The sequence below is a fragment of the Plecotus auritus genome (genome assembly GCF_963455305.1).
Source record: "Plecotus auritus genome assembly, chromosome: X".
Lineage (NCBI taxonomy): Eukaryota > Metazoa > Chordata > Mammalia > Chiroptera > Vespertilionidae > Plecotus > Plecotus auritus.
This window is the reverse complement of record NC_137784.1, coordinates 32,133,355-32,161,170: the sequence shown is the minus strand read 5'-3', so window position 1 is coordinate 32,161,170 and position 27,816 is coordinate 32,133,355. Positions and strand designations below refer to the sequence as shown.

Below are 27,816 nucleotides of genomic sequence, written 5' to 3'. Positions count from 1 at the left end.
TTTTTGTTGCAAAAATTCTACCTTTGTAGTATGAAAGCAGCCACAGTCAATATGTGAACAGTATATGTATAAATACATAAATATGGTTGTGTTCAAACAGGACTTTACTTACAAAAACACATAGCTGACCTGTGGGGCCACAGTTTGTAACACCATAACTAGATAAATATAAGGAAACTACCCAGAATGTTGTATAAATGGTAAAAAATATGAAAAACATAAAGATACTGAGAAGCATAAAAAAATAAAAAGAGAATGTCCACTACATAAGAGAATTTCCAGAAGAAAAAATAAGAAAGGTCATGTTTGAAAAAACAGTTGAGAATTTCCTCACCAACAAAAGACATGTTATCTGATTTCAAGTAAAGCAAGTTCTGAACAGGATAAATAGAATCAAAATCAACACCTAGACAGATAAGAGTAAGGATATATAGCTATAAAAACAAACAAAAGAATATTAAAGCAATCATAAAGAAAAGATAATTCATTTACATAATAATGACATTTCTCAACAGCAAAAGCAACAAAAGATGCCAGAGGACAAAGTGCAGAAAAAAAAAAAATCCCCAAAGTCTAATTTCAGGAACAATTAAACTATAATTTAAGATTCAGAGTGAAATAAAAGCATTAATAGACAAAGACAGACCTTACCACTAAAAGCAGAGCTCACCAAGAGACTCTGATTGAAAGAACTTCATTTGAATAAATATGTAAAAATGTAAAGATATTCTATTCCTAAGAAACAGAAATTTCATCTATAACTCCAAACTAGTTGTAAGGAGGAAAGAAGGTTATAAACATGCCTCTATTCAATAAAAAGCAGAAAGATGAGAGGAGAAGGAAAGCAAAGAAAAGGCAAGGTAAGGGAAAAAATTGATTAAGGTGATAGAAATATGTCCAGATAATACTGAAGCAGAATAAATGTAAATGAACTAAACTCAGTTAAAAGACATATTGCCAGATTGAATTAAGACAATGAAATCTAGTTACATGCTATCTGGCAGAGGCATACTGAAAACACAGAGGCACAGAAAGATAGAAAATAAAAGGGGAAAAGAGATATATTGAGTGGGAGGGGGTCAGAAAAACCTGATGTCAGTAAATAGTATCATACAAAACAGACTTTAAGATAATAAGCATCATCAGGGAAAAAAAACATAAGTTAACTACATAAAGATATAATAATTCCAAATTTATATGCCCTTATGAAAATACATGCAGAATAAATAAAGCATAAATTGAAAGAATCTCTATATTTAAAATCCTAAGCGACCATCTCACCGGTAGCTATGAGAGGCACAATTACCACCAGGCGGCAGATGCTCCGACCGGTAGCTATGATGCACAGTGAGCATCAGGGAGCAGACACTCAACGCAGGAGATGCCGAGCTGCGGTGACTTGGAAGCTGCGGTTCTCGGGTGACACACCTGGAACCAGAGAGGAGGGAGCCTGATTCCAGCGTGCGTCACCCGAGAACTGCCCTCTGGCAATCCGGGACACCTCAGGGGATGTCGGAGACCCAGTTTCAGCCCTATCCCCACAGCCAGGCCGAAGGACCCACCAGTGCAGAATTGTGCAACAGGCCTCTAGTTATAAAATGAAAATAAGAATTCCACAATCAGTAAAGGATATTTTAATATACAATTCCAAAATTAATAGACCAGATAACAGAAATTCTGACCAACAAAATTAACAAGTTTGATGTAATGACATATATGGAACTCCATATCCAACAATTTAGCAAAAACAAATTTTTAATCCACATGGAGTCATATGAACCATAAAACACCAAAAATTCTCAAAAATGCCAAATGATATCATGCAGAGTGCATTATTTGACAATAATGTAATTAAATTTGAAATAAATTACCAAAAAAAGATAAATTTTGTAAATATATTTGGTTAGAATGTATAATTAACTCTCAAAACTCAATAAGAAAACAATCCAATGTGAAAATAGACTAAAGACATGACATTTTCGCAAAGTAAATATACAGATAGCAAATAAGCGCATGAAAAATGTTCATCAGAAACCAAGATGGCGGCATAGGTAAACACCTGAACTACTGCCTCACACAACAATTTCAAAACTACAACTAAAAGACAAAATGGACATCATCGAGAACCACAGGAAGGCTGGCTGAGTGGAAATTCTACAACTAGAAGGAAAGAGAAAAGCACACTGAGACTCAGAGGAGCTGCAGGAGGCAGAGGTATGGAGGCGCGCGTACGGAGAGTGCTGGCAACTGAGGATGAAGCTGGCTTTCTCAAGCGGGAGGGAGACAAAAGCTTCCGACTGCACTGAACTCCGGTTCCGGGCGAGACTCTGGGGACCCAGACCCTTTCAGGGAGAAACAGGACTGTCTGGAAGCGGGCAGAACTTGAGGGCTGCTTTCTCTCAGAGGTGCTTGCAGCGATTACCACAGGACACTGAAACACAGGGGCCTATTAGGGCAGGGCTGATGGGAAACCAATGCTGTCTGCTCCGCCCTGAGACTCCACCCCATTCAAGCTGTGCACAGAGGCTTTTGCAAGTCTTATCTCATAAGGGTGTCTCCAGCACAGAAGTTCTCCCAGCGTAGACACAGCTGATCCTCATAGCCAATTGACCTGAAGATCAATTCCTACCAGTGATACCAACAACAATCAAGGCTTAACTACAACAAGACTGTGCACACAGCCCACAAAGGGGAGCACCAAGAGTGTCCACCTCAGGTAACTGGGGAGGCTGAGCCACTGGGCCCTATAGGACACCTAGCACACAAAGCCACTCTATCAACTCAGGGAAGCAGCCAAAATGAGGAGACAAAGAAACAGATCACAAATGAAAGAAATGGAGGAAAGCAAACGACTGGATATACAGTTCAAAATCACGGTTATAAGGCTTTTCAAGAATTTTCTAGAAAAGGCCGATAAATTTAGTGAGACCCTCGAGGATATGAAAAAGGACCAACTAGAAATTGAGCATACACTGACTGAAATAAAAAATATTATACAGAGATCTAACAGTAGACTAGAGGATCACAAGAATCAAGTCAAAGTTTTGAAATACAAAGAAGCAAAAAACACTCAATCGGAAAAGAAAAAAGAATCCAAATATATGAAGATAGTGTAAGGAGCCTCTGGGACAACTTCAAACATACCAACATCAGAATTATGGGGGTGCCAGAAGAGAGAGAGCAAGATACTAAAAACCTATTGGAAGAAATAATGACAGAAAACTTCCCCTACCTGGTGAAAGAAATAGACTTACAAGTCCAGGAAGCGCAGAGAACCCCCAACAAAAGGAATCCAAAGAGGACCACACCAAGACACATCAAAGAGAGAATATTAAAAGCAGCAAGAGAAAAACAGTTACCTACAAGGGAGCACCCACATGACTGTCAGCTGATTTCTCAACAGAAACTATGCAGGCCAGACGGGAGTGGCAAGAAATGTTCAAAGTGATGAATAGCAAGAACCTACAACCAAGATTACTCTACCCAGCAAAGCTATCATTCAGAATTGAAGGGCAGATAAAGAGCTTCACAGATAAGAAAAATCTAAAGGAGTTCATCACCACCAAACCAGTATTATATGAAATGCTGAAAGGTATTCTTTAAGAAGAGGAAGAAAAAGAAAAAGGTAAAGATAAAAATTATGAAATTAAAAAAAATAAATAAAAAGTAAGGATTGGCATATGTAAAAAAAAAAGACATGCCATTTTAGCAAAGTGAATATATAGATAGCAAATAAGCACATGAAAAATGTTCATCATTAGAGGGAGAAACCAAGATGGCGGCATAGGTAAACACCTGAACTGTTGCCTCACACAACAATTTCAAAACTACAACTATAAGACAAAACGGAAACCACAGGAAGGCTCGCTGAGTGGAAATTCTAAAACTAGAAGGAAAGAGAAAAGCACACTGAGACTCACAGGAGCTGCGGAGAAAAATGCAGAGGTATGGAGATGCGCGCACAGAGAGGGCTGGCAACTGAGTATGCGGCTGGCTTTCTCAATCAGGTGGGAGACAAAAGCTCCCGACTGCACTGAACTCCAGTTCTGGGCGAGACTCTGGGGACCCAGACTCATTCAGGATGAAACTGGACTGTCTGGCAGCAGGTGAAACTCGAGGGCGGCTTTCTCTCGGAGGTGCTTGCAGCGATTACTACGGGACACTGAGAGCCAGGGGCCTCTTAGGGCAGAGCCAATGGGAAGCCATTGCTGTTTGCTCTGCCCTGAGACTCCGCCCCATCCAAGCTGAGTGCAGAGGCTTTAGCATATGAATGGCCTGGTCCTTTGAATTCTAAACTTACCTAACAAACTGCAGCTGAGTCAGTGAGACCCAGAATATCCAAAAGAAGGCCCAAGGCCCCACAGCAGCTTGCATTTCTCCACAGCTGGGCCTCATCTGGGGACCTCCAAAACCCAAACAAAGAGGAATCTGCAGATCTCTCTGTAGCTCCTGCTGGGTGGCCTCAGGCAGAGGCTAAATTAGCACCTCCTTGGAGATCCAAGAGCCAGTGTACCCAGGAGTCAGAGCGAGACCATCCAGATTACAACTCCTTAGATCAGCTGTCGGCAAACTACGGCCCCTGGGCCGCATCCGGCCCGTTCGGCTGTTCTATCCAGCCAGTGGAGCCGAAAGAGTGGAGGGTTCTCTTGCTCTCCCCTCCCCTCCTTTACTTTGAATTTATATTAGTTCACACAAACACTCCATCCATGCTTTTGTTCCGGCCCTCCGGTCCAGTTTAAGAACCCATTGTGGCCCTCGAGTCAAAAAGTTTGCCCACCCCTGCCTTAGATCCATAAGGGACACACTCAGGGGCAGACCCAGTGAGCACCAAAGCCCCACTGAAGCAAGTCTTTTCTCATAAGGGTGTCTCCAGCACAGAAGTTCTCCCAGCGTAGCCACAGCTGATCCTCACAGCCAATTGGCCTGGAGGTCAATTCCTCCCAGTGATTCCAACAACAGTCAAGGCTTAACTACAACAAGACTGTGCACACAGCCCACAAAGGGGTGCACCAAGAGTGTCCACCTCAGGTAACTAGGGAGGCTGAGACCAACTAGAAATTAAGCATACACTGATTGAAATAAAAAAATATTATACAGCAGATTAGAGGATCGCAAGAATCAAGGCAAAGATTTGAAATACAAAGAAGCAAAAAACACCCAACCAGAAGAACAAAAAGAAAAAAGAATCCAAAAATATGAAGATAGTGTAAGGAGTCTCTGGACAACTTCAAGCATACCAACATCAGAATTATGGGGGTGCCAGTAGAAGAGAGAGAGCAAGATACTGAAATCCTATTGGAAGAAATAATGACAGAAAACTTCCCCCACCTGGTGAAAGAAATAGACTTACAAGTGCAGGAAGCACACAGAACCCCAAACAAAAGGAATCCAAAGAGGACCACACCAAGACACATCATAATTAAAATGCCTGGAGCAAAAGACAAAGAGAGAATATTAAAAGCAGCAAGAGAAAAACAGTTAGTTACCTACAAGGGAGCACCCATATGACTGTAAGCTGGCTTCTCAACAGAAACTATACAGGCCAGACGGGAGTGGCAAGAAACATTCAAAGTGATAATAGCAAGAACCTACAACCAAGATTACTCTACCCAGCAAAGCTATCATTCAGAATTGAAGGGCAGATAAAGAGCTTCACAGATAAGAAAAAGCTAAAGGAGTTCATCACCACCAAACCAGTATTATATGAAATGCTGAAAGGTATTCTTTAAGAAGAGGAAGAAGAAGAAAAAGGTAAAGATAAAAATTATGAACAACAAATACATATCTGTCAAGTGAATATAAAAATCAAGTGAATAGAGGAGAAACAAAGATGGCGGCATAGGTAAACACCTAAACTGCTGCCTCGCACAACAATTTCAAAACTACAACTAAAAGACAGAATGGACACCATCCAGAACCGCAGGAAAGCTGGCTGAGTGAAAATTCTACAACTAGAAGGAAATAGAAAAGCTCACATAGAATTGGAGGTACGGCAAAGGGTCTTTGTGCACGCAGAGAGGAAGGGCGACTGAGAGCCTGGCTGACTTTCTCTGGCGGAAGGGGGAAAGAAGCCCCCGACCGCACTGAACCCCAGTTCTGACTGCACTGAACCCCAGTTCCGGGCGAGCCCCTGGGGACCCACGCTCTTGTGGGGGGAGTCTGGACTCTAGGGCGGAGACTCGGGAGCCGGGAAGGCAGAGGTCTGAAGGCACGCACGTGCGCGCAAGGGCAAGGCTGACGGGAAGCCAAGACTGAGACTCCACCCCATCCAAGCTGAGCACAGAGGCTATTGCAATTTGGCAAGTCTAATCCTATAAGGCTGTCTCCAGCACCGAACTTCTCCCAGCATAGACACAGCTGATCCTTACAGCCAACTGGCCTGGAGGTCAATTCTTCCCAGTGATACCAACAACAATAAAGACTTAATTACAACAAGGCTGTACACACAGTCCACAAAGGGGTGCACCAAGAGTGTCCACCTCAGGTTAACTGGGGAGGCAGACCCACTGGGCCATATTGGAAACCTAGCACACAAATCTACCTTACCAACTCAGGGAAGCAGTGAAAATGTGGCGTGAAAGAAACAGAACACAAACGAAAGAAATGGAGGAAAACAAACGACTGGATATAGAATTCAAAACCACGGTTATAAGGCTTTTTAAGAATATCCTAGAAAAGGCCGATAAATATAACGAGACCCTCGAAGATATGAAAAAGGACCAAATAGAAATTAAACATACACTGACTGAAATAAAAAATATTATACAGAGACCCAAAAACAGACAAGAGGAACACAAAAATCAAGTCAAAGAATTGAATTACAAAGAAGCAAAAAACACTCAACCAAAAAAGCAAAAAGCAAAAAAAAAAAAAATCCAAAAAGTTGAAGATAATGTAAGAAGACTCTGGGACAACTTCAAGCGTACCAACATCAGAATTATGGGGGTGCCAGAAGAAGAGAGAGAGCAAGATACTGAAAACCTATTTGAAGAAATAATGACCAAAAACTTCCCCCACCTGGTGAAAGAAATAGACTTACAAGTCCAGGAAGCCCACAGAACCCCAAACAAAAGGAATCCAAAGAGGACCACACCAAGACACATCATAATTAAAATGCCAAGAGCAAAAGACAAAGAGAGAATATTAAAAGCAGCAAGAGAAAAACAGTTAGTTACCTACAAGGGAGCACCCATACGACTGTCAGCTCACTTTTCAACAGAAACTATGCAGGCCACACGGGAGTGGCAAGAAATTTTCAATGTGATGAATAGCAAGAACCTACAACCAAGATTACTCTACCCAGCAAAGCTATCATTCAGAATTGAAGGGCAGATAAAGAGTTTCACAGACAAGAAAAAGCTAAAGGAGTTCATCACCACCAAACCAGTATTATATGAAATACTGAAAGGTATTCTTAAAGAAAAGGAAGAAGAAAAAAGTAAAGATAAAAATTATGAACAACAAATACATATTTATCAACAAGTGAACCTAAAAAACAAGTGAATTAAAAACCTGAGGGACAGAATAATCTGGTGAATATAATAGAATCAGGGGCATAGAAAGGGAGTGGACTGATAATTCTCAGGGGGAAAGGGGTATGGGGGGTTCATGAAGAGACTGGACAAAAATCATACACCTATGGATGAGGACAGTGGGGGGGAGGTAAGGGCAGAAGGTGGGGTGGGAAATGGGTGGAGGGGAGCTATGGGGGGAAAAAGGAGAAATAATTGTAATAATCTGAATAAAGATTTATTTAAAAAAATAAATAAAAATAAAAATCAAGTGAATAAAAAAATCTGATGAACAGAATAAACTGGTGAATATAATAGAATCAGGGGCATAGAAAGGGAGTGGACTGACAATTCTCAGGGGGAAAGGGGTGTGGGGGGTGCGGGAAGAGACTGGACAAAAATCGTACACCTAAGGATGAGGACAGTGGGGGGGGTAAGGGCAGAGGGTGGGGTGGGAACAGGGTGGAGGGGAGCTTGGGGGGGAAAAGAGGAACAATTGTAATAATCTCAACAATAAAGATAAAAAAAAAACAAGGAAAAAGTTTGATACTGTTAAAAAAATGTTCATCATTAGACATTAGAGAAGTATGAATTAAAATCATAATGAGACATCCCTATACACCAATCAGAATCCCACCCACCCACCCAAATAGTGACGATACTAAATGCTGGCAAAAATGAAGAAAAACTGATCACTTGCACACTGATATTGGGAATATAAAATGGTTTAGGCAGTCTGGAAAATAATTTGTAATTTCTTAAGAAAACAAAATATGCCATAATCATATGACCCAGCATACTAAAAATTTAAGTTCACCACACATAAACCTATAGATGAATGTTCACACAGCAATTTTATTTGTTATAGCCAAAAACTAGAATCAGCCCTAATGCCCTTCAACAGGTGAATGGTTAAACAAAGATAAAAAGGAACAACCTTGATAAATCTCCAAGGGAATTTTGAGTGAAAAAGATCAATGCCAAAAAGCTATATATTGTACAGTTCCATTTTCAAAATTACAAAATTATAGAAAACACAAATTACAGATTGCTGGGGATAGAAATAGGGGAAACAGGGAGGGAGGTATCTATAATAAAAGCGTAATAATGCTAATTAGACCGGACAGCCGAACAATCTTCCGGACATCATTCTGGATGTCCTTCTGGACGAATTCATGTCGGCGGGGGCTGAGGCAGAGGTGATTATAGGCAATCAGGCAGGCAGGCGAGAGGTTAGGGGCAATCAGGCAGGCAGGCAGAGTGGTTAGGGGCAATCAGGCAGGCGGGCAGAGGTGGTTTGGGGTGATCAGGCAGGCAGGCAGAGTGGTTAGGGGTGATCAGGCAGGCAGGCAGAGCAGTTAGAGGCGAGCATGCAGGCAGATTGCTTAGGGGCGAGCAGGCAGGCAGGTGGAATGGTTAGGGCAATCAAGCAAGCAGAGTGCTTATGGGCAATCAGGCAGGCAGAGGCAGTTAGGGGTGACCAAGCAGGCAGGCAGGCAGGCAGAGTGTTTAGGGACAATCAGGCAGGCAGGTGGAATGGTTAGGGCAATCAGGCAGGCAGAGTGCTTAGGGGCGATCAGGAAGGCAGGCAGAGTGCTTAGGGACAATCAGGCAGGCAGAGGCGGTTAGGGTCGAGCAGGCAGGCTGGCAGGCAGGCAGAGTGCTTAGGGGCAATCAGGTAGGCAGAGGCGGTTGGGGCAATCAGGAAGGCAGAGGCGGTTAGGGGTGATCAGGCAGGCAGGCGAGCAGTTAGGGCCAGCGGTCCCGGATTGCGAGAGGGATGTCCGACTGTCAATTTAGGCCCGATCCCACAGGGATCGACAGTCCCTGATTTCTAGAGGGTGCAGGCCAGGCTGAGGGACACCTCCCTCCCATGCACAAATTTCGTGCACCGGGCCTCTAGTATATGGAATAAAAAGGCAGCATGAGGGATTCTTGGTGTTGGAACTGCTTAGTATCTTATAACTTTTTCTACACTGAATCTAATATACACATAATGAAAACTTACATATTTTTCTGCAACTTCTTTCTCTAGACAGCATATTGTAGGCCATATAAAAGATAACAGTAGCCAAAACCGGTTTGGCTCAGTGGATAGAGCGTCAGCCTGTGGACTGAAAGGTCCCAGGTTTGATTCCGGTCAAGGGCACGTAACTTGGTTGTGGGCACATCCCCAGTAGGGGGTGTGCAAGAGGCAGCTGATCGATGTTTCTCTCTCATTGATGTTTCTAACTCTCTATCCCTCTTCCTTCCTCTCTGTAAAAAATCAATAAAATATATTTTAAAAAAAATAACAGTAGCTGCTCCCAGAAAATGGGACTGTGGGTAGAAAGAGAGAGTGGGATACAGGCAGGGAGATAGCAAATATACACTAGAACTTTTTTACTTTCTCATTTAGATGTTTTGTCACAAGTGTTCTAAATTATCAATTCAATAAGATACTGGAATGAAAATGTATGGAGAAATTTAAAAACATACCTCTAAATAACTAATGGATCAAAGATGAAATCACAATGGCTATTAGAAAACATTTAAAATTCATGGAAGATAACTAATGTGATCCTACCAGTAAAAGGGAACCACATCATAAGTAATTACATTAAACAAAAAAGAAAACTTAAATATAAAAAATTATGAATTTAATCAAGAAGTTAGAAAAAGAACAAGAGTGATTTCAAAGAAAGTAGAAGAAAGGACATTAATTAGAAAACAAAGATATCACAGAAGGATAAAACAAAGCAAAAGCTGGTTCTTTGAAAAGAATAGTAATATAGATAAATCTCTGGCAAGAGAGAGATCAAGGTGAAAAGAAGCATAAAAAAGGCACAAGTAATATTAAGAATTTTTAAGTGCATAATTACAGCACTAGCAAAGCATAGTAAACAAGGGAAAGAGGCACACATAATGCAGCTAGAAAGAAGGAAGAAGCCAAATGCTGGAGGAAGTAGTAAAAATGGACTAATTAGAAGGTTTGGAGAGAAGTTCAATAGTAAGTAATAGTGGAATGAACTGGAAGGAAGAGTAGAGACAGAAAACTCCTTAGATTTGGGTTATGTTTTGGAAGAAGAGCTGACAGGTGATGCTGAAGGACTGAATATGGGTTTAAGGGAAAGACCTGAGGATATTAAAGATAACTATTAAGGTTAAAACTAATAAATAAAATCCCTACACCTCAGCATACAGACCTAAACAATATGGCTCCAGTCTACTTCTAGCTTCAACTCTCATTCATCCAACTCAGCTAATCTTTCAGTCATACTAAAATTCTCACCATTCACCTAGCATGCCATACCCTTTCAATCTGTTAATTCTTTCTGGAATGCTCTAATTCTTCATTGAAGTCTTACTCATCTTTCAAGACTTATCTGTATGACACTTTTCACTAATCTTCCAGGCATGCTTAATCACTCCCGTCTCTACCTTCACTGTTTATATCTAGCAGCAACAGCAGCGACAGTATTGTTAGAGTAACAGATGTTAACATTTACTTAGGGTTTACTATGTTTCAGGCACTGCTCTAAAACTACTAAGAGGCCCGGTGCATGAATTCATGCATGGTGGGGGGGTCCCTCGGCCAGTCCGGCAATTGGGGCTGATCAGGGCTGTCTCACCCAGAGCTGATCAGGGCCAATCAGGCAGGCCGGCTTGGGGGAGGGACCGTGGGAGGTTGGCAGGCTGGCTGTGGGGAGGGACAGCAGGAGGTTGGCCAGCTGCAGGAGGTTGGCTGTGGGAGGCACTGACCACCAGGGGGCAGCTCCTGTGTTAAGCGTCTGCCCCCTGGTGGTCAGTGTGCATCATAGCTACCAGCCAGTTGACGGGTTGTAAGGGTCCTTAGACTTTTATATATATAGATTACATGGATTATTTTATTTAATACTATAAAGAATCTTATAAAGTAAGCACTATTATTGTGCCCTTTATATCAAGAAATGAAAGTATAAAAAGATTAGATAAATTGTCAAAGGTTACACACCTAGTAAGTGCCAAAAAAAGGATTTGAACCAGGGCACTCTGGCTCAAAAACTCATATACAACTTCCCAGTGAAACCAAAGCTTGAGAAGTTAGTGGGAATGTAAAATGGTACAGCTGCTATATAGAAAATGTATGGCAATTCTTCACAAAATTAAAATAGAATTACCACTTGATCTAGCAATCCCAATTCTGGGTATATATACAAAAGAACTGAAAGCAGGATCTCAAAGATGTATTTGCGCATCTATGTTCATAGCAGCATTATTCACTATAGTCAAGAGGTGGAAGTAACCCAAATGTTTATGAATGGGTATGGTATATACACACAATGTAATATTATTCAGTCTTAAAATGGAAAGAGATTCTGGCACATGATAAAAAATGGATGAACCTTGAGAACATTATGCTGAGTGAAATACGGCAGCACAAAAAGACAAATATTGTACTATTCCAATTATATGAGGTATCTAAAGTAGTCAAATTCATGGAGACAGACAGTAGAATGGTGGTTGCCAGGGGCTACGGGGAGGAAGAATGGGTTGTTATTGTTTAATGGGTATAGTTTCAGCTTGGCAAGATCAAGAGAGTTTTGGAGATCTGTTGAACAACAATATGAATATAATTAACACTACTGATCTGTACACTTAAAAATGGTTAAAATGGCAAATTTTATGTTATGTTTCTTACCACGATTTAAATATATTTTTTTAAATAATAGGAATGTATGTCTATGAAAGAGATATATGGTACTATTGTACATGTACATTAGAAATGAAAGGGGGTTGGGGAAGACAATCTGACTATGCAGAGCCTTAAATGCTAAAATGAATAAAAATGAAAAGATATTTAAACCTAGCCCACAGTAGAAAAACACCCTATAAATCAATGCATCTAAACTCTCAAAAGCCACCAAGCTTGAGGATCTAAAGTGGAAGAAAAAAGTTTTCTCATTTTGAAATACTATTTGTATTAAGCTGTAAGTTCTTAAGGCAACCATATTATAAAGCTTTTCCAAATGATACTCTGTTTAACAAAATAAGATTTAGCTTCTTATATTGCTAATCACAATTTGATTTTTTTTAAATATATTTTATTGATTTTTTCCAGAGAGGAAGGGAGAGGGATAGAGAGTCAGAAACATCGATGAGAGAGAAACATCGATCAGCTGCCTCCTGCACACCTCCCACTGGAGATATGCCCGCAACCAAGCTACATGCCCTTGACTGGAATCGAACCCGGGACCCTTCAGTCCGCAGGCCGACGCTCTATCCAATGAGCCAAACCGGTCAGGGCACAATTTGATTTTTGAGTATCACTAAACCCTATGCAATTTCTAAAATATTCTACATTCTGGGAAGCCCTCAGATTTTGGAATGAAAAACATAAAATAAGTTTGAATTTAAAGTAAGATAAGCACTAGCTGGATAGAGTTAGAAAAGTTACTTAACCTCTTACCTCTCTTTGCTTCACATTCCCCACTTGTTAAATTGGGATAATACCACCAACCTCACTTGGCTGTGATGGGAATTAATTACATAACATATTGTAAAGAATCTGATATGGTGATAGTGTAGAGTACGAGCACAGTAAATGACAATTTAGGAAAATTTAAGATTTTTATTTTCGATTTTAGGTTAATTAACATTAACAGAAAAAAACTGAATTTAGATTTTTATTAAGCCCTGTAAAGCACACTGGCTCAGTACCTGGGCTTTAAAGGTGGCAGATTTCAAAAAAGACTAAATTGAAACATTAACACAAGCAGTTACGCATACAATAGTGAAAAGAGAATTAAAAGGGCAGGACTTGTTTGAAAATTGGACATAATTTAATTTAGAAATTTCATCCAATAACTGAAGAGTTGATTGGGTTTCAAAATAAATTTACAAAAGGTTAAATGTAAATGAAATAATACCCCTTTTTAAATTCCTACATATTTACAGTGGGGTAATATATGAGAAAGCATTATAAACTACTAGAGGCCCATTGCACAAAGATTCGTGCAATAGGTGTTCCTTCCCCTAGCTGCCAGCACTGGTTTTCCTCCGGCACCTGGGACCCGAGCTGCAGCAGAGCCAAGCCTTCAGCCTGCAGGCTTGGCTCCGGCCCTGGGCAGAGCCTTCAGTCTTCAGTCTTCGCTTGGGCAGAGCCTTCAGTCTTCAGTCTTCACTTGGACGAAGCCTTCAGTCTTTGCTCCATGCCTGCATATGCAAATTAACCCGCCATCTTTGTTGTGTTAATTTGCATACTCACTCCTGATTGGCTGGTGGGCGTCATGGAGGTACAGTCAATTTACATGTTTGTCTATTATTAGGTAAGATAACAAATCTAGATATTCTTAGTATTCTGGCATTATGAAAAACATTATAGTTAATATTAACAGAAATCATAAAGTTATCTCCTTGTTTCTTTTTTACTCCCATTTAATGAACAATCAAAATGTCAAGATACAATGTTCAAAAGCACTAAATGGGCAGGTGGAATGTTAGGGATTTGTTTTAGAAGGAAGCAGGAAAGAAGAGATTTAAACTATACTTTATCTTAAACTTGAATTTTTCATTAACTTCCTTTTTATAATGACATTTCAGGGAAAAAGAAAAAAAAAACTCTAGATATTTTTATTAGTTAAGATTTTCTAATAGTTTAAATTTTTATTAAAACCATATACTCTGAATCTATTAGCTACATTTTCAACAATCAAATGTACAGATTGTATATGCCCACACATGTACAAGAAAAAGGGTACATGTGAGGTATCCAAGCCTCTTGGAGAATTATTCATCATTTAGAAACCAAAATCACTCATGTGAAAAATAAAATCATGGTACATTTGGTTTATTCTTTTTTTTTTTTAAATATATTTTATTGATATTTCACAGAGAGGAAGGGAGAGGGACAGAGAGCTAGAAACATCGATGAGAGAGAGACATCGATCAGCTGCCTCCTGCACACCCCCCACTGGGGATGTGCCCGCAACCAAGGCACATGCCCCTGACCGGAATCGAACCCGGGACCCTTCAGTCCACAGGCCAACGCTCTATCCACTGAGCCAAACTGGTTTTGGCCATTTGGTTTATTCTTAAAGGAAACATCACTATTCAGAGTATAATAGTAAAACCTGTTCATTATATATTTCACATACTTTTTGTGAAAATTAATTCTAATCATATTTCTAACTTGAGAAGTTTATATATGATATATATGTATATATGTACACACATCTATATTTAATTTTTTAATTTTGTATAGAGATAAATTTAGGAAATATTTAATACTATCATTGATAAACTTACGAATCAACATGCAGAACCCTCTGGCCACTTCTTGAACAGGCAGCTGCAATGATGGATTCAGGCAAACCTATAAAAACACACACCTACATCATTTAGAATGTAGAAATATATATATGTCATATATACAATGCAAACTTCGATTCATGCCTTAGCTGTATAAAATTTAACAAAATGAGCTCATCTTTGTATTCTAAACTATAACGTGTATATTATTATACCATTGGATGTTTCTTAAACAGACTACTAAAGCTGAAAATTTTATTATGTGGAAGAATTTTTAAAAACCAAGTACTTAAAGTATTTTTATCAGCAAATTACCATAAATGAGCAACTATCATAAATTGTTCATATAGAACTTTATTATTTAGGAACTATGTTCACACTCTACTTCATTTGATTATCCCAAATGTATTGAGAGAGAAGTATCTGCATACTGCAGTGCAAATAGGTTAACCTGTTGCCCAATGCTTTAAGAAAATAAACAAGTTCTAGAGTTGAAATCTGAACCAAAATCTAACTCTAAAGCCACAGTGCCTGTGACAGAGAATGGCATACATTTGTCTAAGTCAGCCGTGGGCAAACTACGGCCTGCGGGCCGTATCCGGCCCGCGGAGCCGAAAGAGCAGAGGGTTCTCTTGCTCTCCCCTCCGCTCCTTTACTTTGAATTTATATTAGTTCACACAAACACTCCATTCATGCTTTTGTTCCGGCCCTCCGGTCCAGTTTAAGAACCCATTGTGGCCCTCGAGTCAAAAAGTTTGCCCACCCCTGGTCTAAGCAATAGGTTAGTTAGTTTAAAAAAGAGACCATTTACAAGATATAGTATTTTACTTTCCGGTTAATACAACAGTTTTAAAAGAACATTACTGTTTTGGAATCAAATTAAGCCACACCATAAAATTGGTTATCATAAAAGGAAATACATATTACTATTCTCCATATCAACAAACACAATAAAAAATTACCAAAGATAATGATTTTATAATTGAAAAAATCAGATGTTCAGCTACATTGACCGGTTAATACCCTATGTTAGAAGTTCAAGACTCTTTCATAACTTTTTATCGTAAATTCTACCATTTCAACAGAGGATATTACTAGTAAATCATTTCTGTCAGACAAACAAAGCATATTCTGAAAGTTTAGTGCAATTCTATAGTGCTACTACTGGCTTTTTCACTACAATGAGAACACCCTGAATGTCATCATTCTTTTGGCAAGTATTTAAACTACACACTATGCATCAAGAATTTCAAGAAACTGGAATAGTTATCTTCGTTTATGTAAAAGCAATATGCATATGGAAGCAATTGACATAGTCAATCTCTAGATAAAAAACACATTAAAGACAAGCTCCAGCAGCATTCACCAAAAAAATAGTTTTTCAGTGGTGAACATTTTGTGGCTATATAAGACTTGGTTCAAAAAAGAAGTTCTGACCAAATGTGCTGTATACAGCCATTAAATATCAAATATTAGAAATGTCATCATAAATGTTCAACTTCAGATATAATTCAAAGAAAAAAAAGAGGAGAATTTGTGGTACACAGTGAAGTGGAAGAAAGAAAGGAGAGTTTTCAATAGTTAAGCATACTTCTTCAAACAGTTAAAATAGTATGGTTTTAATGTTTTTTATCTTGACTATCTCAACTTTTCACACCTAAAGAAATAACTTTTTTTATCAATGAAATGCAGTCACTATAGTAGTTTAAAAGATGCTATGCAGCTTAGTAAAAAGGACACCAGCAAAGAAATATTCAGGAAGCAGAATTAGTATGTTAAAGTACGTAATAGTGACAGCATTAATAATACATTACTAAATATTAATTAGCATAGGGCTTTTATGGTTCACAATGTATTTTCGCACATCACCTCATTTATTCCTCATTATAATCCTGGGAGGCAAGCAGTATTATCCATGTGAGAAATGGGATGAGAAAGGTTAAATAACTTGCCAAAGATCAAGTTATTCATTATCTCAAATTCAAATTACCATGGTAAATTCACTCTCTCCAACTCAGATATGAGTTTAAGGATAAGGATGTAAGTGCGGGACAGCAAGGCAATGAAATGGGAATGGTCTCAGTCAGACACACCTAGACTTGAATCTTAGCTTTGCTGCTTAACTAGCTGTGTGACCTCAGACAAGTCACTTGACTTCTCTGAGTCTGTTTCTTCATCTATAGGAATACTACCATTTATCTCATAGAATGACTCAGTTATTAGCAGAGGGTACTTGCTCTATAAACACTGTCTACTTTTATTATTCTTCAGAAAGATAGTTTAAAAATACTACATTTTCATCTAGATACAACTCCAAACATACACCTATTTTTACCAGATGCCCACTCCAATGACAATAATAAAATGACTCTCCTCTATTTGGCTCAAATTAGCTGTTACTTTGTATAGGCAAATACACATGTGGCTAGCATGTGGTTATTTCCACAGCTGTGATCAACACTGTCAGAAGTCATGTCTCTGCTGACAAAGCAAAGCCAAGAATGGATTTCAATATGAACATGATTTGAGTCCAAATTACATAAAACCAAAATTACTATCATTTGTGTTTCCCCTTAATAGTTCCATCCAGGCATCCCACAAGTTTGTGAGATTGACAGGCTGTTCCTATGTTAAATGGGCCTATCAACTTCATGCTTAGAATGAATAAAATAAGTCTAATAATACAGTTAGTAATATCTTCCTAGCCAGGATTTCAACTTTCTTCCCATCTATTTAATAAACCCTGAGTTCTTGAACAGAGGAGGAACATGGTAGTTACTCAGTCAATACTTTTTTGAAGGAAAGAAAAGAAGAAAGAAAATGGGAAAAGGGAAGAGGGAGAGAGGGATGGAGTAGATTGTGATAGGTAGTGAGGGGGGAAAAAGCTAAGATTAAGGCAATTCCTAGCCTAAAATAGCTCAGAGCGTAAAGAATACAAATTTAAACGGATTAAAAGTAATTAAAACTGTTATAGGAACACATTGGAAAGAAACATTCCTTCTGTACAAGGAAGTCATGGAAAGCTCCAAAGAGCAGGGGACACTACAAGGGTGTTTCAAGATCTGTACAGCCCAACTGAAGAGTATAAAAGAAGAAAAAATGTGAAGGGAAAAAGGAAAGTGGAAGGGAATATTTCTGGTAAAGGGTGAAGGAAGAGAGAACCAAAAGGTGATGCTCAAAAAGAGTGGTTGGAGCCCAATTCTTGTGGAATCTGACTTTGACCCTGTAAGCAACAGTGAGTCTTGAAAGGAATTTAGCCAGAAGAACAGCATGGTCAAATTGGTATTTCAGGAAAACAATTCTATTCACAGAATGAAGGATGAACTTGTATTAAATTTGAACTTGAAGTGTCAGGGTTTTTTTACATTTTTGTTTAGGAATAAAGTTAACATATTAAAATGTGTGCTCTTATGGATAATTTAGTAAAATAAGTGAAATAACTGTTTTGTTTAAATTGGTATTGATAAGCCAATTTAATAGCATTTAAACTGATTTCAAATTAGTTTCTAATAATTTAATATCATTTGACTGATTTCAATAAAACTATCTTTTAACACTTGACACCATAATAAGTGAACAACTTCCAAATCATTACATAAATTCACACACAATTCTTGTGAGGGCATGTATATGAAATATATATAGGCTTATAATGAATAATACAACCTCTCCCACTAGGAAAAGCCATACATGAGTTAGAAGCAGATAACCTAGATCAGGATCAAATTACACAGTATTATAATGAAAACACACTGTAAAATATGTGATTAAATATACACAAGTACAATGTTTCAGCTGAACTATGGAGCTAATAATCTCATAGGGGTATAGTAAGGAATCGGTACAAAATGACATAAAACACCTTATACTGCCTCCTAGCATGTTACTGATATTCAATAAATATTGGTTCGCTTCCTATTCCAATAAGATTAGTTATTTGAAGGGGAAAAAAAAACTATCACTTATTTACTATTTACTTAAGTTATCTTCAAAGATCTAACAACATAAAAGTTTTGTTTTAAAAACAAGTCCAATAACCTTTTGATATGTATACTTGAGGCCTTTTCTGAATGTACACTATAGTAGTTCATCAAACATTTAATATCATTTATACACTTCACATTATTAAATGATTATTAAATTCATAACTGAAGCTGTATCAAATAAGCATGCTGAAGGATTATAGAAGAAATGTAGAATTCTAATGCAAGACCAACAACTTTTACTGGCAAGTCATTTTTATCAAATACAGTTTTAAATTAGCATTTCATAACAGTTTGTACTGGTCATCCTGCCCTTCTCACATGAGATTCTGTTATAAACTTGGCAGCAAGAAAAAATATATTAGAAGCTTACAGAATGTTATATGATCATATAACAAACAAACATGTATAGTACCAACTTTCGGCAATTTTCCAAAATCTGTCTAAATAAAAGAGAGATGTAAAATGAGGAACAAAAATGTATAAAATTAACATTTTCAAGAATGTTATCTAAACATTTTATAAGAAAGAAAACATTCATTTTTTCAAAATCCCCTTTTAATCCAAAATTTTAATGTTAAACCTCATTATATATAACTATAACTTTTAGGCCAGTTCTCTATGGTATATTCTTAAAACTGTATTAGTATCTGGAATTGATTTTTCCAACACTATACTTACATAAGATAAACATAAAATAAAGTACTTACACCACTCCCAGTATATCGAACAATAAATAATAGATTCCCCTGACAGGACTTTGATGACCTGGCAAAGCCCGAGTGCTTTCAGCCCAAATCATATGAAACCATAAATCATTCTTTATTTTATAGAACATTTCAAAATGGATTCCTGCTTTCTACCTTGAAAGTCATTTCATGTGTTATTTATAACCAGTGAAGACCAGAATGGAAAGAAAATTACAGAGAACCAGAAAATTTACTGTGACTGGTTTATTTTATAAAGAATAACTTCTTTCTTTAGGAAAAAAATAGAATTACTGGCAAGGAAAAACTTCTGAGTACAAGTTCTTAAAGAGCCACACCCTTTACTTCTTAAACAACCTATGTACAGACCTTCAACACTATTCTAAACCATGAAAAATATTAGGTGAAGAACTGACTAGAATGAGCAATGCAAAGGTAAAACTGCACAGTTAGCTCACGTCACAGCTACTGAAAAAAAAAAACAAAAACCCACATCAGAAAATTAGACAGAAACTAAATTTCAACCCAGATTAAAGTATTTTGTTTATTCCATTAAACTCTAAATTAAAAATTTAGATCTCTTTTTTTAAGTATGTTTTCACTGATTTTCGAGAGAGAGGAAGGGAGAGGAATAGAGAGATAGAAAAATCGATGAGAGAGACACATCCATCGGCTGCCTCACCAGTCAGGCAAAAGTTTAGATCTTATATTTACTTTTTAGTGATTACCTTATAAAGAAAAACAAGACTGCCAGTGAAGCAGCCTAGAGCTACCAAAACATACAGATAAAAATATTGTTTTTAAATTCACAATTATTTTAATTCACTTTAACCAATAAAAATACCAAACATATTAGTAAATGTAGTACTTTAATATCTATGGATTTCTTTCTCATAGAAAATATTGTTATTAATATCTATGTAATTTTTAGAACATTAGAAAAATATACTACCATTAAAATATTCACTTGCAAAATTCATGTTACTTTTAAAAATTTATATAGTGTGAGCTTTTAGGAGCGTCTAATAACAAGAACACTGTTTTAACATTCAGGGTACTAAACTAAGTGTCAGGAAAACTAGATTCTTGTTTATATTAAACTAGAGGCCCGATGCATGAAAATTCATGCACTCAAGGGGGTCCCTCAGCCCAGCCTGCGCTCTCTTGCAGTCTGGGACCCCTCGGGGGATGTCCACCTGCCAGCTTAGGCCAGCTCCCCGGGGGATTGGGCCTAATCTGGCAGTCAGACATCCCTCTGGCAGACCGGGAGCCCTCGGGGGATGTCCACCTGCCAGCTTAGGCTCGCTCCCCAGGGAATCGGGCCTAAGCCGTCAGTCGGACATCCTTAGTGCTGCCAAGGAGGCAGCAGAGGCTCCTGCCACCGCCGCTGTACTGGCCAGCCATGAGCCGGCTTCTGGCTGAGCGGCACTCCCCCTGTAGAAGTGCACTGACACCAGGGGGCAGCTCCTGCTTTGAACATCTGCTCCCTGGTGGTCAGTGTGCGTCATAGTGACCAGTTGTTCCTGGTCGTTCCACCATTAGGGTCAATTTTCATATTACCCTTTTATTATATAGTATAGCTGGACAGTCACTTAAACTCACTGAAACTCAGTTTCCTGATAGATATCCTAATAGATAAAATGAAGGGCTTGAAATTAGTGACCCATAAGGTTTGTTACAAGTTCTCAAAGGTGAATGTTAATGTCAGATCAAAAACTTGGCCTCTGTTCTTGGGCAAATGACTTGAACTTAAAAACAAAAACAGGAGGAGGGATCCAAGACGGTGGTATAAGAAGACCCTGAACTTAACTCCTCCCTAGGGACACACCAAATATACACCTACATACAGAGCAATTCCCCCTAAAGAAGAATGGAGGCCTGATTAAAAAGCTTCTGCACAATAAATGATACAGACCACAGAGATAAGGATAGGAGAGATGGAGACAAGGTAATGAAAGAAACCCACCCCAGGCAGCGACCTGTAGTAACAAGGGCCATCCTTATGGGGTCCAAGGACAAACTCCTCCACTCTGAGACACAGTAAAGTAACAGCAGTATAAATGGCACCTAGACTATATATGAAAGAAATACATTTACTAACCCCACGGGTCTGCCAAACAGCAGGGGACTACTGGATCTCTCTCTGATATTGGAGGTACCTGCAAGCGCCATTTTTTTTACGTTTTCCCTCCACCTTAAGGGCGCAGGTGGGAGTAGGGTCCAGGCAATTTAGCAGGCCTGCAAAGGCCACTGCAGCATGGTCCCCAGGCCCTTGGCCCCCCACAGCAGTAGTCTAAAACAGCTCCAGGCATTCTGCTAAGGCAGCCCCCGCACCATATTACCCCCAGTTCCAGACCACCAGTCTGCACCAGATTTAGCCCTTGAACAAAGGTGGCCTAGTTCTGCATTCACTGGAGCACCCTGGCCCATGTTTGCTCCAGCTCCAGCATTCTGGCCAAGGCAGCTCTGGGACACCCCAGCACATGCCTGCTCCAGCCCCAGCAAACCCACCAACATTATTTCTGCTCAGTGCATGCTGAATATCACCCCCCACCACCACCACCACCACATCTGTACCATCTCCAGCTGGCCTGCCAAGTCAGTCCAAGAGAGACCTGCACCTGAACCCCTGGGCTGTGCCTGTCTCAAGTCCAATGGGAGGGACAAGCCAGCCCCAGCATGACACCATTGAGGCAAGAAAAAGAAATAAAAGGCATCTAAATTAGAAAGGAATAAGTAAAACTGTCACTAATAATAGATGATGTTAGTATATACAGAAAACCCCAAGGACTCCACCAAAAAAACTATTTGAATAAATGAATTCAGTAAAGTCACAAGATACAAAATTAAAAAACAGAAATTAGTGTTTCTATACATTAATAACAAGCTACCAGAAAGTAAAACTAAGAAAACAATCCCATTTACAATTGCATCAAAAATAAAATACCTAGGAATAAATTTAATCAAGGAGGTGGAAGACCTGTACTCTGAATAAGAAACTGATGACAGAAACTGAAGACGACACAAATAAATGGAAAGATATACCTACCAAACTCATGGACTGGAAGAATTAATATTGCTATATATCCACACTACCCAAAGCAATCTACAGATTCAATGCAATTCCCATCAAAATACCAATGACATTTTTCACAGAACTAGAACAAAGAATCCTAAAATTTGTGTGGAACCACAAAAGACTTCAAATAACCAAAGAAATATTTAGGAAGAACAAAGCTGGAGGTATCAAACTCCCGGATTTAAAACTATACTACGAAGCTATAGTATTCAAAACAGTATGGTACTGGTATAAAAAGAGACAAATGTATCAATGAAATAGAGAGTACAGAAATAAACCTATATATATATATATAAAGTAATGTATGTCAAAGGAGACATGATTATACAGTGGGGAAAAGACAGATTCTTCAATAAACAGTGTTGAGAAAACTGGAGAACTACATACAAAATAATGAAACTAGACCACTATATTATACCGTATACATAAACTCAAAATGGATTACAGACTTTAATGTAAGACCTAAAACCATAAACCTTCTACAAGAAAACATAATCTGTAAGCTCTTTAATATTGGTCTTAGATATTTTTTGAAAGTCTCTCAGACAAGGGCAACAAAAGCAAAAATAAACCAATTGGACTACATCAAACTAAAAAACTTGTGCAACAAAATTAAAAGGCAACCTACTAAATTGGAAAAGTTATCTGTAAATCATACATCCAATAAGATGTTAATATCCAAAATATATATTAAAAAAGCAATTAAAAATAGGCTCATCATCACTAATCATCAGGGAAATGCAAATCAACATCATAATGAGATATCACCTCAAAATGACAAAAAAAACAAGTGTTGATGAAGATGGAGAGAAAAGGGAACCCTCATGCGCTGTTGGTGAAAACGTATATTAGTGCAGCAACTATGGAGGTTCCTCAAAAATTAAAAATAGAACTACTATATGATTTATCAATTCTACTTTGAAGTATTTATATGAAGAAAAAAAATATTAATCTGAAGAGACATATGCACCCCTATGTACATTGCACCATTATTTATAACTAGTGACCTGGTGCACGGATTCATGCACATTGAAAGGAAATTAATCAAAAGATGGCCTGCGCAGCGGGACTGGCAAGATGGGCTCGACACGCCCTGGAGCCAAGCTCCCGCAGTCCCTCTCCAGCGTCTGCAGAGTGAGTGGGGTCCCTCCAGCAGGTGGGGTCCCTTGGCATGGCCTGTGGGGATCGAGCCAAAATTGGCTTTCCAACATCCCCCAAGGGATTCCAGAGTGTGAAAGGGCACTCTGCAAAGTTGCTGCCATACAGGGTGTGGAATGCAAATGCAAGTGTGCAGTAAACCAGATTCAGGGCCTACAGTGCCCCAGCAACAACATAACCCATGGCCAAAGGTGGAATCATGAGGCCCCGCAAGGAATCGGGCTCCTTCCTCTCTAGTTTCGGGGTGTGTCACCCAAGAACCACCGCTGCCAAGTCACTGCAGCTGGGCAGCTCCTGCGTTGAGCATCTGCCCCCTGGTAGTCAGTGCACATCATAGTAACCTGTCGGACAGGCAGAGGGACACTTAGCATATTAACCTTTTACATATATAGATAGCCAAACTATGGAAGCAACCTAAGTATCAATCAACAGATGAATGGATAATGAAGATGTAGCACAGAGTGTATACAATGAAATAGTAGCCATAAAACAATGAAATCTTACCATTTTCAACAACATGGATGGACATGCAGAGTATTATGCTAAGTGAAATAAGTCAGACAGAGAAAAAGAAAGACCCTGTGATTTCACTTACATGTGGAGTTTAAATATAGAACACACAAACTGAAAAACTGACTCGTAGATACAGGAAACAAACTGGTGGTTACTAGACAGGGAAGCAGTTAGGGAGGCTTGTGAAATAGGTGAAGGGGATTAAGAAGTACAACCTTCCAGTATAAAAGATGTAAGTCATCTATACTAATAAAAGGGTAATATGCTAATTAGACTGGATAGACCAGACGTCTTCCAGAAGTCATTCTGGACATCCTTCCTGACAAAGCCAGGACCCAGGCGAAGCCGCCCGGGGTCCCGGGTGCCTGCGGCCAGCCAGAGGGAGGGAAGCCCGGGTCTTGGTTGCCTGCAGCTGGCCGGAGGAGGGAAGCCTGGGTCCCAGGTGCAGGAGCAGAGGCAGAGGCAGTTAGGGGTGATCAGGCAGGCAGGCAGGCAGGCGAGCAGTTAGGAGCCAGTGGTTAGGAGCCAGTGGTCCCAGATTGCGAGAGGATGTGTGAGGGGTCCCGGATTGTAAGAGGGTGCAGGCCAGGTTGAGGGACCACCCCTGCTCCCGTGCACAAATTTCGTGCACCGGGCCTCTAGTAGGGATATAATGTACAGCATAAGGAATATAGTCAATGATATTGTAAGAACTTCGTATGGTGACAAATGGTAATGATACTAATCATGGGGATCATTTCTCTATGTATATAAATACTGAACCACTACAATATAAACCTGAAATGAATAGGATAGTATATGTCAATTATATTTCAATAAAAATAAACTGAAAAATAAATAAATTGAAATGGCATAGAAATGTGAAAAATTATGATTAAAGCAGGAAGGAATGATATGATATCTGGGATTTGCTTTAAAATAATCCAGGGTTACATGTGAAATGAGAAGAAAGTAGAGAGTATAAAGAAAACATGATAAGCCACAAATTAATAATTGGGATACCAGTACATGGGGGGGGGGCTATTATTAACCTCTCCATTTTGAAATGTTTGAAATTTCCCATAACAAAAAGTTTAAAAAATGAAATGTAATATCAAATTTTAGAGACCTAATAAAAGATTGAGCCTACCAAATAAAATAATCCCTTGGAAAGCAGAGATTTGTTATTCTGGTTTTTACCTAGATTGAGAAAACTATATCAATTCAATTGTCTTAATGAAAGTTTTATTCTGTAAATATTTGCCGAATACCTATCCCATGCCAGGAAATAAAATAAACAGATTACATTACAATTAATTTTTACTTCATTTTCTAAATACTAACATTTCTGTTGTATTAATATGTGACCAAAATGAGCTTTTCACAGCAAAGGATATCCGAGTTCAGCTTTCTTTAAATTAATAACAATATTTAACTTGTGATGAGAAAAATAAAATTTCTTTGTTCTGAATATATTTTACTTATGTGCCACATAAGAAAAGTGACCTTTACTGTATTACTTACAAAGCTATGAGACTAAAATAGATGAGAGACTGTATGCTCATTCCAAGAATGTTATAATATCACACAACAAATAACCTTCCTCCCTTATATGAAATCCTTTTTTTTAAGTAAGGAAAAAACTTAGGGAACTTATAAACTAAATTTCAAAGACCTATGAATTTGATCTTTTTAGGTATTCAACATTTCTTAAGGTAAAAATACTTCAAATTAAGTTTTATATGTAGTCTCATTATGTATTTAAGAGAAAAATAGGTACATATCACTGAGAAAACGTTGAAGATAATTATTTTATCCTGTTTATTAAAAAGCTGAACATTGATTACATGAGTTTATTAAAATAAAACAGTTGAAGTATAAAATTTTATCTAATAAATGAACAGGATAGTGTATGTCAATTGTATTTCAATAAAAATAAAATAAGAATTTCATAAGCAAAACAACCCAATTAAAAAATGGGCAAAGTACCTGAATAGACACTTCTCCAAAGAGGACACACAGATGGCCAAAAGACATATGAAAAGATGCTCAACAGCACTAATTATTAGAGTGATGCAAATGAGAACCACAATGAGATATCTATCACCTCAGACTTGTCTGAATGGCTATTATCAATAAATCAATAAACAACAAGTGCTGGCGAGGATGTGAAGAAAAGGGAACCCTCATGCATTGTTGGTGGGAATGCAGACTGGTGTAGCCACTGTGGAAAGCAGTATGGAGGTAACTCAAATATTAAAAATGAAACTGCCTTATGACCAAGTGCCACATAAGGTAATATATCTGAAGAAACCCAAAATACTAACTGAAAATAATATATGCACCCCTATATTCATTTCAGCATTATTTACAATAGCCAAGATCTGGAAACAGCCCAAGTGCCTATCAATAGATGAGTCGATAAAAAAAGCTGTGGTACATTTACATAATAGAATACCACTTTGCCATAAAAAAAAAAAGAAGGAAATCTTACCCTTTGCAACAGCCTGGATGGACCTGGAGAGCATTATGCTAAGTAAAATAACCCATTCAGAAAAAGACAAATACCACATGATTTCACTTATATATGGAATCTAATGAACAAATGAAATAGAAACAAGACTCATAGATACAGAGAACAGACTGACAGCTGCCAAAGGGGAGGGGACTGAGAGGCTAGGAGTAATATGTTAAGGGATTAATAAAAAATACTCATAGACAACACATGACATTATGATCATTACCAGAAGGAAAAGGGAGTGGGAGAGGAAGAAGAGAGTAAACGGGAGATAAATAGTGAAGGATGGAGACTGGACTTTGGGTGGTGAACACAATACAATATACAGATGAAAAATCATAGAATTTTACACTTGAAACCTACATAATTTTATTAACCAAAGTCAACCTAATAAATGAAATAAAAATTAAAAGAATTTTAATAAACACTATCAAGAAGGATAAAATGAAATCAATGTAAAGGGTTTATGAATCACTTGCCAGTGTGCACTATAAAATGCATATTTTTTAAAAGGTGATGGGATTAAGGAGTACTAATTGGTAATTATAAATTAGGCATTGGGATATAATATAAAGCATAGGAAATATAGTTAACAATCTATATATATAAAAGGCTAAGTGACCACCTGTACATCCATCCGACTGTCTGACCAACTGACCAACCAGCCGGTACATATGACACACACTGGCAATTAAAAAATAAACATTGACTTGCGCACGCATGATACATATAAAGCTCTCGCTGGTGCCACACGCACATGTGTGTCTCGATCTGTCATTGTCAATCGTGAATTTGGTTGTTTTTGTTGACATTCTGAAGCTGAAAGAAAGCGGCATTGCTGACAGAATGTATCTGAAGACCAACTATTGGCACTTCTATTATAGAGAAAGGGCGAATAGTGGTATTAAAATATTTACTCTAATTAATTTCCTTTCAATGTGCACGAATCCATGCCCCGGGCCACTAGTATTATAATAACTATCTATGATACCAGGTAAGCACTTGAATTAGCAGAGAGAACACTTTGTGACCTACTTCAATGTCCATCCACTGTGTTGTACACTTGAAACTAATACAAAACAGTGCATTGCTGGTGGGA

The 27,816-nt window shown here is 38.4% G+C and overlaps 1 protein-coding gene across 5 annotated transcripts in view; it reads right to left on the bottom strand.

The window, feature by feature from the left end:
• CHM (CHM Rab escort protein) overlaps nt 1–27,816 on the bottom strand; it is a 259,883-nt gene that overhangs the window by 213,825 nt on the left and 18,242 nt on the right. For 4 of the 5 annotated variants that reach the window (XR_013959779.1, XR_013959780.1, XM_080652894.1 and 1 more), the window contains exon 2: nt 14,778–14,844. The exons of the other annotated variant lie outside the window; for it this stretch is intronic. Coding sequence is in view for 2 of the 4 variants with exons in the window: in XM_080652894.1 (XP_080509020.1) it covers nt 14,778–14,844 (67 nt within the window). In the remaining 2 variants the exon portion in view is untranslated. The remainder of the gene's footprint in view (nt 1–14,777; nt 14,845–27,816) is intronic. 5 annotated transcript variants of the gene reach the window in all.